Source organism: Notothenia coriiceps, unplaced genomic scaffold (assembly GCF_000735185.1).
Source record: "Notothenia coriiceps isolate Sejong01 unplaced genomic scaffold, NC01 NC01_scaffold00028800, whole genome shotgun sequence".
NCBI classification, from domain to species: Eukaryota; Metazoa; Chordata; class Actinopteri; order Perciformes; family Nototheniidae; genus Notothenia; species Notothenia coriiceps.
The window spans coordinates 745,253-757,029 of record NW_011361501.1 but is presented as its reverse complement, the minus strand read 5'-3'; the positions used below and the strand labels follow the sequence as shown (position 1 = coordinate 757,029).

The following is an 11,777-nucleotide window of genomic DNA, read 5'->3' as shown; positions in this document are numbered from 1 at the left end:
TTCGTGCTTAAGCACATTTCAGAAGCATCAGGCATTATCTCCGGCTGGTCAGGGAGACTCTGTCATGGTATTGTGTGGCATGAAAGGGCCATCCGAGTCGTTGGGAGAGATCATTATCCGACAAGAGGGGAAGGAGTGAGAGCTGAATGTGTGAGGAAAGGCCTGAGGGTCTGATTTGACTCGTATGCAACATCGCCCTTTTTATTCTAATCCATATTTAATTAGACTTTCCTTCAGTTCTCCCTCCCAGTTTGTTTACCCTTGCTGTGTTGTTTTATGGGAGGCGCAGGTAGGGAAGGGCACTGTTAGAAGGTTGTGCGTTGACATGGGATTACTAATAATACGCAAGGGGGCTGGAGGTAGCGCCTAGTGAGGTCCCTGGGGACACCGCTGCATTTCATTTCATTAGCAGCATATTGTAATTCAAATAGCACCCATCAGCTCTGAAACAATAGCCTGCCTCGACTCGTGTGATGTGTTTACATTTCAATCTGTTTATTGTGCTAGCAGAGGCATCGAGACGCCGCTGATTGATGAGCGGTGTTTCAGACCCAAACGGAGTCGTGTAGGATTAGCATTCACCAGGTGCTTTTTGAGGCCTTTAGTGGAGATGATGTTCAGAGAACTTTCCGCTCTGTTAAGTTCAAATAAATGTCTTCCGCCTGCTGTCATCGCAGAGTGTCTCAGGATGGCTGACTTTTCATCAGATCCATTATGAGAATTTGAGAAATGTGCTCTGCTTTGTCACGGAGTAATAGAAGCTTGCAAGTCCATTAAACTGAATAAAATACCTTCCTCTCATTTCTGAAATGAACATTTCAATCAGTGGGTTGCCTTTGGGGAGGATGGCGGCTGAAGGTCAGTATAAATTCCTGCAGTTATAATTAGATTATTTATTAGTCTTTGCCTCTGAATTCAGCTCCAAAGAGGAATGGTGCAAAGGAGCCGTGTTGGCCGAGTGTTGACTTAATGTCACCCATCTATTTTGCTTTCGCTCCGGTTGGCCTTGCCCGCGCAGGAAAATGTGAGGCTCATTCATCACTCGCATTTCTTTGGCTCTGGGCACCAACATGCATTCAGTCATCGCTCGAGTGACAGACACATACACAGTGTGGAACAACAGAGAGGCTGCACACAAACACACACAGAGAGAGAGAGAGAGAGAGATGCATCCCAGAGTGAATATAAGTGTGAAAATGTCTCCCCCAAACACATAAACACCCACACACTCTCTGCACACACATATATAAATACATACTGTCACACGGCGGTCGCTGAACCGCTCGTGTGTGCAAATAGTCAGACCCCTGTGAAGTGTGGTGATGGAGTGACTGACAGCAGCACAGGCATCTGTATTCCTGCAGCACAGTGTGACATGAGTGACGTTCAGCTGAAGGTTTCCATGCTCAGGCTTCTCATACATTTGAAAGCGATCCTCCATCATTTCTTTCTTTGTTTATTTCTCCCGTGCAGAGAGGAATCCCCATTGGGCAATTCTGCAAGGAGTTCAACGAGAGAACCAAGGAGATGAAGGAGGGCATCCCGCTCCCCATCAGGATCAACGTGAAGGTGAGTCTCTCGAACCCACCCTTGACCCTTTACACCCCTCCCTCCCACGATTGTGTTTAATTCCAATAGCTGCATAGCATTACTAGAGCACTTCCATTATTCATACACTACCTCCGAAGTAAGCCTTTCCATTTGCATTCATTAATGAAGCAAAGCCCAGAGGGACTTGGAGTCAAGAGGCATTAAGTGCATGTAGGAAACGTGAATGACTCAGAAAAGAGGTGTTGCGAGCTTGTAGATTTTATTTTACACAACTACACATTGTTTGACTCATCACGCCCCTCCCTCACACCGCTCTGTGTGTTGTTTCAAATCAGGAATTTTTCCTTTGGGCGGAATAACTGTGGGTTGTAATGAGGTGTTGTGATGGAAGGAGGGGAAGCCTAATCCTTTAAAAGGCGTTCGTTTTTGACTTGCAATATGCAGCAAGAACTCTGCGTCACTGCCACCTGCTGGATGTTGCAGACTCTGAGACCAAAGTAACTCAACATTCACCTCAGGCTTGTCTGTAGCACATCCTACCATGACTCTCATCCCACTTTAAAGGAACAGTTAGACTTTTTTGGGAGAATTCACTACTTCCTAACTCTGTGTGGTGAGGGGCTTGGGCCGAGAGCAGTGAACTTAGCATTAAGATAAGCATCAAGGGGAAGCGGCTCGCCTGGTTAGCCTACCTGCACCTCACTTATTCACATTGTCTTTTTTTCTTAATGAAAACACAAGCAGACATGTTAAAAGTCTAAGGCCCAATCCAAATATCCCCACTCACAGACTCAGAGGTGCGATCCTGTAAAGTGTGTGAGAGTTTAGCGCTGTCTGACGAATCCTCTCGAGCTTGAGCTCTCTCTGGCAGACATTTAGAGAGCAACATGCACCGGATCAATGCTTATATCAAGGTGACCAGGGGAAGCAAGGTAAACATGGACCTGCACATGCATGTTCAGACTGGGGCTGTTCGATTATTGCAAAAATCATAATCTCGATTATTTGGGTCAATAATTGATATCATGATTATTAAAAACGATTATCCATTTACTTTGAAAACATACATTTATTGGAGAATTGTTTTTTGAACAGTATGTTTTTAACAGTTGATTACCCTGAACTTTAAGTATAATTCAACAGAAAAAACAATTTAAAAAATAATTAATTTGAAAAAAAGAAAATCGTTTTATTTCGATTACGTTGTTTGCGTAATCGTTGCAAGCCATAATCGTAATTGCGATTTAAAATACGATTAATTGAGAAGCCCTAGTTCAGACTGACTTTCACAAAAACATTAACAAGGATTGAAGACGGAAATAAAAAACACACGAATCAGAGGAGTCTAATCGAGGATAAACTAAACACAGTTCATTTTTTTTATCGACAGGTTCTTCCGATTTTATATAATGATGATGATGTTTTGGCGAAACATTTAAATAACATGATTTGACATTTAAGGCAAGAGCCAGTGCAACGTTCGAATCCGGCCACAAAAAAATATGTACGAACAAAAACCATCAATTATAACAAATGTTTGCTGCAAAGCAAAGGCACATCTCTTTGCATTTCCCATGCACCTCTAACGATGGCTTTAGTCCCTGTAGGGTTCACTTAGGGTTTCTGTTGCCGCTCTGTTATTAGTGACTGAATGCTAATGTCAGCTTGCTAACATGCAACTATTTATTGGCAAACAACCGCATGTTTTTCTCTACTTTTTATTGTCAACTCACAAAGGCAAGGCAAGGCAAGGCACAAAATACAAAAAGATACAAAATGCATAACTATTAATCTACAACAACAAAAAGCCACCCTGCCATATCAAACCTCCTCCGAACCAAAACAGATATCTAAATCAACAGTTCAATGATGCATCCCAACAGTATCGGTACAATCGAATGGCCTGTGTTCATCGTCCATAACATACGCCTGCCCATACCATAACCCCACCACCACCATGGGCCACTCGATTCACAACATTACCCTAACCCTAACCCTAATCCTAAACCTCACACCAGATACTGACTGGTTTTCGGACCCCCCCAGACCCCCCCAATAAAGCAAAAATGCATGTTTCAGAGTGGCCTTTTATTGTGGCCAGCCTAAGGCACACCTGTGCAATAATCATGCTGTCTAATCAGCATCTTGATATGCCACACCTGTGAGGTAGGATGGATTATCTCGGCAAAGGAGAAGTGCTCACTATCACAGATTTTTTCAGATTTGTGAACAATATTTGAGAGAAATGGTTATTTTGTGTATGTAGAAAATGTTTTAGATCTTTGAGTTCATCTCATGAAAAATGGGAGCAAAAACCAAAGTGTTGCATTTATATTTTTGTTCAGTGTAGCTTACATTTAAATCATCTGTGTCCTATCACCTCACCGCACAGGTAACGGTGTAAATACTGTAGATCAGCACTGACAGAAAATAAGACGACACCTATTAGTTTAAATCAGTTTTCTTTCCCTTTCTTCCTCCTTTTTTTAATGATCTATAAAACCTTTACTGCTCCATAACTGTTTCTGCTCCATCCCTCCCCCGCTCTCTATTTCTGTATTTTTCTGTTGTTTTTTTTTCATTTTGCCAAGAGTCGGAAGAGGCGGTAAATATTAGTTTTTAGATCTTTTTAATGGAGGAGAAAACAGCATTGCTTCATCAGACCTTTACAACCAACAGCTTTTCCATGGATGGATAAAAAAGTAGTTTCCTTTGTCGAAAGGTCACAAGCTGAGTCTTATGACAAATCACCTGCTCTGCGCTCTCATCTCGGTTCAGCCTACAGTTATTGCCCTCTGTTTCTTATTGTTATTTATTTATCTATGTGGCGGATAACAGATGATCAAAAGCAAACTTCCCTCAGATGATTTATCGATGGGATCGGTTTGTCAGATTCTAGAGACTAAAGGTCTTCGGCCAGAAACCAAATTAAGCAACGATCAGAATAACTCGGTGATGCTGAAGAGAGGTTTTTTATTTTGGTCCTGAAGGGAGGATGGAAAGGGCGAGTCAGTGAGGCTGGAGAGCAAATGTGCATCAGCCCACAGTTAAACACGCAGGGGGGGGGCAGATAAACTAATATTAAGACCTCATGTAAACAGGTTTTAGACTTGTGTTTTGTTTAGGTACAAATCTCTCTATTTCTCTATCTATCTATTTATCTATCTCTCTCTCTCTCAATCTATCTCTCTATCTATAAGGAACCGCAGTAGACAAAAGGCGTTGCTATAGCAACACGTCATGTTTACGTTGCATTTTCTACGAGGTAAATATTACCCGCTGGCGGATATAGGTATAAATGGCATTTTTTCAATCTGACTTCATATTGACAATATTTTACAACAGAGGGTGCTACGTAACGCACTTTCAGGAAAAGTCACGGACTGGGAGACATTAATATTTTATTGAAAAAAAGTGACATACAATCAAAAAACAGCTGCGTGTCAAATTGACCCGTTGGCGGTTCTAGTGTTAAAGCTGCAGAATGATCAACCATCTCTGCAGTTCTCCTAAGATCTCCTTTTTGCTTTTACAGCAAATAATCTCACAGTTTTGGTTCTTTTTCATTGCTTTCCTTACATAGCGTCACATTTGGAAGAGCCAAAGGATTCTCTGAGGAGCCGAGTAGTGACCAAAACATTTGTAAAGAAGATTACGAGTAAATGCTGATATTGGTCCGTATTGACTGGAAGTGGACAATCGCTTGCTCACATTCACCATGTAATCTTCGAGAGGTATTTTTTTTTCTGAAAGCCCTGAAACACAAAGACAGAATGATTAATGGGTTTATAGGCGGAACAGTAACCAACACTTTTCATATTCTTGAGAAAAAGCTGAGGTTGTTTTTGTTCAATAAATGTTGCAATGAACACGGTGCGTAATCAGGCTCAGAGTGTGAAATGAAGGAAGCTTTATTCTGAGAGAGATGAAAGAAAAAGCAGGTAACCCTCAATCACGGGAACTTGAATACTGACGACTGCAGCCTCTGTGGAGAGCAGGCAGCGGTCGATACAAACACGTTTGTCTTAGCTTTAATCATGTAGCGTCAATAATAAAGGATTTTAACTTTGTGCACTTTAACAAAGCGACGCGCTCTGAATGTTGGTTGAATAATTCATTGGTCCCATCTTCAGTTTGTGCTTCTACTCGGTTTTTATTCATTTCAGTAAATACCAAGGGTCATACATAAAGATACAGTACATTTGGTCCGACCCGAAGCTAACATTAAACACCAAGGACGCTTTTGTTTCTGATTATAAAGAGGATACTTTATACTTTATCATTTAAATACAATATTGTTAAATCATTTTCCAAAAACAAATGCATTTAGTATATTCAGCCTTTAAAGTTTGATGAAATGAAACTATCCTCACAGAACCAGTAGGGGCTCAAACTGCAGGTATTCTGTGTTTATTCTGCAACATGTGGGACCCTCTTTTCATGGGAGTACAAAGCCTTTTTCACCACAAAGGTTTTAAGATCAAATATACTTTATTTATCCCAATTTGGGATTTATTGTATCGTCACAGCAGCATGCAAACAAACTAAACAAAATATACACATCTCAAAATAGAAAATAAAGCCAAACTAAAAAGGAAAATAAATACATCTTGGCAGTGAACCATTTAAATCTGAAGACTATCCGTCAAATGTACACTATATACTAAGAGCCGATTAAAGCTAACGAAAATATAAAAGATATCAAAGTAATTCCTATTGTTTCTCCACAGCCTGACCGAACGTATGAGCTTCGGATCGGCAGGCCCACGGTGTCGTACTTCCTGAAGCAGGCAGCGGGGATTGAGAAAGGCGCGGGACAGACGGGTGAGTTTCTCTGCCTGACTGATCCCCTCTCACTCACTCCCCCCCCCACCCCCCCCCCCCCGCTGAGNTCCCTTGGCGCCGGGTACCTGGCAGCCTCTCTGCTCTGCCACCTCTCCTAACATGCAGAAACACAGAGGATATACATGCACACACACAACCACATGCAGATAGGAGAGGTGGCAGAGCAGAGAGGCTGCCAGGTACCCGGCGCCAAGGGAGCAGTTTTGAGGTTAGGTCCATTGCTCAAGGGCACCTCGGCAGTGGCCTTGGAGGTGAACTGGCACCTCTCCAGCTACCAGCTCACTCCATATTATGTTTTGAGGTCCGATCGGGACGTGAACCGGCGACCCTTCGGTTCCAAGACCAAGTCCCTACAGACTGAGCCACTTCCGCCTCTAAAATGGACCCTTATACAATAAGATATAAGTATAAGCTCCACTATGTTAAGCATAGTGTCCCTAACGTTATTGTCCTATGTTCCTAAGAAGGTAGTGTACAGCGGGTAAAACAAAAAGAAGCCCCCAGGAAGAGCGCCAGCTGCTGAAGCAAGTTTGGGATTGGGAAAGAGATGTCTGTAAATCAGCGTACAATAATTTTTGAGCTGAATAAACTACCCAGCACAAACACTTTTAAAGCCCTTATTTAAATCATTAGGGTCTTAAAGTTGTAAAATGCACTAAAGCCCGAATCAAGGGTTATTTTCCCTCTCCGTTCATCTTAGTGAGCTGAGGCGCTGTGGATCGGAGGCGGGATGACCCCGGACCAACTCTATGAGGAGTGATGGGGCACCACCTCCGACACTGCATCCAGTTATACATCCAATATTGAGCAGCAGCCAAATACGGTCCAAAACAATACTATGTGAATCTTGAGAATAAACCAAAACAGAAAAGTTGTGGGCATAGAAATCTAAAGTATTGGTTTAAAGACAATGAAATGCTTTGTAGAGCTGAGGGTAGGTTCAGATTTGAGTTATAGTTATCTAGAGCAAAAGAATAATCCAAAAAGTAATCAGCAAATTAATCATTAAAGAAAAGGTTAATTGAAGCCTAAATATGTGAATACAATAATACGAATAATATCAAATCGTATGTGTGGATCAATACAGAGAACATTCAAACAGAAATGGGTTTAAGACTAATTATAACTGCAGTATTTCGGAGAACTAAATAACTCCCAGTCTGGTAGCAATTAATTTACTTTATGTAATATTTGAGCTGGTGACGGCAGCGTACATCATTTTGAACAAAGAAAACATAAAGTTCCCACACTGTAACATCGGAAAAGAAAAATGGGATGTTTTCACATCATCTAACTCCTTTCTGACATCCAGCATTTGCTTTTTCCTGACATTGCTAATAGTGTGTAGCTCTTTCCTGCCAGATTTGTTCATTTTTCCATCCCATTCTCCGAGCGTCGTCGTTAAGTCACGGAGATTGATGAACTGTGAGAATTGATCTCGTCTCAAAGCGTGCAACAGCAGTCAAGGCTGATGGGCACTGTCCATTAAAGAGCCTCACTGGATCATTTGTATGTACAGAACGAGACAGATGCTTGCCTTCATTCAGTCTCACAAAGGACTATCAAAGTTGAACAGCTGAACCACCATAACAGCGGGAGCAGATTGTGTGTTTATGGTGTAAAATAATATAAAAGTTTTACAGCACAGATTTAAAAACAGATAGAAATACAGATGAGGTTAATCAACACAGCATCAGCATTTTCATAGTTAAGCAATAGGGATGGGAACGATTAATCGAATATTCGAATACTCGAAATCATTCAGGTATTCGAATAATTATTCAGGTATTCGAATATGAGTTATTAATATATATATATTTATTTATTTTTTGGGAGGGATGCCTAAGTTGATTACATATTATCAAATTGAATAATTCAATGTATACACAGTGCCATAGCTAAATGTGTTGGGTGACGTCTAAAGGTGTGTTTTGCTCCGCTCACCGGTCCATCACCGCGGGCAGAGCTGCAGGTGCTGATCTCTCTCTCTCTCTCTCTCGCGTCCGGTTATACTTCACTCGCGTTTATGTCCAAATCCATCAGATCTAGTCTAGCTAATGATATGGCTGCTGCCCCTCCCTACACGCAGATCACGCAGACTCAAACCTCATCTTATGCCCAAATGCGGCGCAAATGCGCTCCGCAGCCATTGCGAGGTTCCGGCGCTAACAGTTCATGAGCGTGTTCCCCCGCCCCCTGTCATCACTCGCGACACATGACATGAGTGGCCAGCCTAAACAACAATAAGCGCTGCTTGGCAACCGTGTGTGGCGGCAAAGTGCCTAGACATTTTGACAGGAGAGATTTAGTTTTGCCGGTATTCAACATATTTTACCAGTCATAGTCCGGTAATTATTTACACTCTAAGAAGAGTCCTACACAACAGACATGGCGTCAAAAAGGAGTAATGTGTGGAAATATTTCGACCAGGTTAGTGAGCGCGGTGTAAAAAAAGTTATTGAAAAAAAATATTTTGGAAAAAAAAATTAGAATTCTTTTTTATAGGATATGTACATTTCGGTTAACCGGTTAAGCGTTTTTGGGGGGGTTTAATATTCTAATATACATTTACTTTCAAATTCCCATCCCTATTAAGCAACAGAAGGAAGGATAGCCTTAGTTATTTTTGAAACAATCCGTCTTTCTCCATTGCTCAACACTTGAGGTCTGCGTATACACATATATATCTAGTAGGAATGGGCACATTGGTAGTGGTGCATCCCAGAGCAATAAAACACAAGAAAACCTCAGCTGTCTCTCCGGAGCAAGTGCGGAAGAAGTATACAAGAATTTAAGACAAAACCTTCACAGGTTTAGTGCCGTTTCATCGACTGGCTTGTAAAGCGTGAGGCTAATGTAAACGGACAGCTGCTGTGGATGGAGGCGTTAGTGTCTTTGGCCTGGAAACTGTGAGAAAATAGTTGCAGCCTGAAGCAGAGAGCGGCCCCCACCTGCACCATGGAGCTGTGCGAGCAGAATAAGAATGGGAATATGAATAGTGGTATGAGGGGAAATGGATGTGGTGCTGAGGTTTTACAATGAGTTGACTGAGAGAGAGGAGAGAGAGGAAACTATGTGATGGGCAAAGTGAAAAGAGGCTCAGGTTGTGTGACGGTTAATGAGACCTGTTTACGGAAGGTCAGCTGACAAAATGAAGCCCTGCTACTGCAATTTAATGAATGACTGGGAGCGAACAGATAGAACGGGAAGTGATTTTACCTGTCCGAGCACGGGGCCGAGTGGGGGTCCAGGGGCCGCTTGTCCTGACCTCACGATAGCCCGGATTAAACTGCCCGCATCCACTTTCTTCACAGCCTTAGCTGTCTTAGAGATCTTTGACATCCTGCTGTCTCAAAATCCTTAAATCTGTCTCCAAGTCAACTGAGAATCCATCCACTGAGAACACAGGAGAAAAACATCAAATTAGCTTTCATGAATAACACAACCGAAACAAATCATTTACACGCCAGGCTCATTAAAACATCATACACTCAAGTCGATACTGATACCCGCAGGCAAAACTCGTGCCTTTCCATTCAGCAGCAGGAGAGTAATTAAAAAAATCGTTGCCTTCGATCGGCTCAGCGAGAGCCACTTTCCTGGAGGTGTTTGCAGTGTGGATCAGCAGCCGAGTGCTGAAGAGCCTGAGAACTGGCAGGATTTAAACTTCTGTCCCAAAAGTCATGGGGTGCTGCAGCAGAGCCTCGTAGAGCCCAGTAGAGGTCAAGAGTAGAGGGCAGAGGAGAGATAAGTAACAATAGTAAAACCGGGGGGGGGTGCAAGTGGCATGCCCGTGTATGAACACTAAGAGGGGTCAGCTTTTTCATTCCACCTTAAAATGCATTTGCCAAATTAGGAGTCAATTAGTGCAGAGGGGAGCCTGGCCACAACTCCTGGCTTCTCTCTAGGGACACATAAAAACTAGCCCATAATCTTCTGCTGGAACAAAAGTGATACGAACAGAGCGGTTTTAAAAAAAAAGAAGGAAAAAAGATCAATGCTTGGAGCCAAGGGACAAATACAAGTTTTAAGGTTGAGCCTTGTGATGCAGGGATCCCTGCATTCAATAAAAATAAGTACTGGAGGAGAGGAGAGGAGAGCAGCCATGATTCATTGTAGCCAACAGAGGGTATCCAATTAGATCAACAGAGGAGACACAACCCAAAAGATATATGGGAACACACGCTGCTTTGGAGCAACAAATGGGGAGAAACTGCTCCGAAGAAAAGTTGAGTCTATCTTGGCTGCTGATTATCCAGCAGCCGTTAAAGTGCAACCTCCATGAGGCAATATTTAGGGCATTAGAGCATTACCCATTCTGCGGAAAGAGTCCCAAATAGAATCCATTTAGTTTGAATTCACTCAATAGCTGTCTTCAGTGCAATGCAAGTGTCTTAAACTTCTGCATTTCAGAGGTCAATTTCACGCTACCCACTTATTGTGTTAAGGTACTTCATTGCAGAAAATCTGTGTAGCAGTTCAGATCCATTTTGGAGCTAGTTAGAAACGAGACCAATATGCATTCAATCTGAAGGGAGAAAAGCCACTTCTGTGACAGAAAAGACTCATGAATGCTTAAATGGCAAGCTGCAGAGAAATGACTTAAACAGCAGTTTGAGGGGGCTGCAAAGAAAATCAATCAATGAAACGGCGGACTGTACGTCCAGAGAGATGAGGCTTAACTGGAGTTTTGTGACTGCGAGAGAAAAACAATTAGAGCTAGCATCAAATGTAGAGTTTAATTTCTATTTGGGGCAAAGGGAATAACAGTTGTGCGAGCGGGGAAATGACAACGTCATGCTTTAATGCACCGCAACTCCAATCTCTGTTGGAGTATGAATAATAAAAGCACAGTTCCCTTGCAAAATGAGATCACTCATCACAAGACCAAGCGGTGAATGCAGAAGAAGAATTGACCTACATAAGGCACCACAACTGCACAGAGCGCACCTTTCCCCACAGCTGAATTGACATTAGATTCAAGGCATGGAGGCGTTAACTGTGCAGCGGCAGCAAACATAGTTCAAGGCAATACAATAAGCCTCAATCAGAGCGGGGGTAGCACTTTCCTGTGCATAATCAAATCAACGCCGCAGTCATTTGCAAAGAAGAGACAATTCTGAGCTGCTCTTTAGACAGAATATTACATTCATACAGCAATTACTGGCAACAGTGTTGTCGACAACACGGAGAACGCAGAAAGAGCAATTTGTTGTGGAGTCGCAGCGTAAGAGCACTTTGTTGAAACATGCTTGATAAATGACATGCCACGAAGCCAGCGTTTAAATGACCATCTAATGAGGAAGCTGAGGAGAGCGATAGTAGAGCAAAGAAACCCGTTGGCTCATTCTCCAAACGCTGCTCTCCCTATAGTGACATTC

General features: G+C 42.4%; 1 protein-coding gene across 1 annotated transcript; it reads left to right on the top strand.

The window, feature by feature from the left end:
• The first annotated feature begins 845 nt into the window (after positions 1-845).
• On the top strand, positions 846-6,919 carry LOC104958483 (39S ribosomal protein L11, mitochondrial-like). The gene is made up of 4 exons (XM_010786225.1): positions 846-858; positions 1,385-1,569; positions 6,282-6,375; positions 6,861-6,919. Exons 1-4 carry the CDS (start codon positions 846-848, stop codon positions 6,917-6,919), a joined length of 351 nt encoding a protein of 116 aa, XP_010784527.1.
• Positions 6,920-11,777: the final 4,858 nt, after the last annotated feature.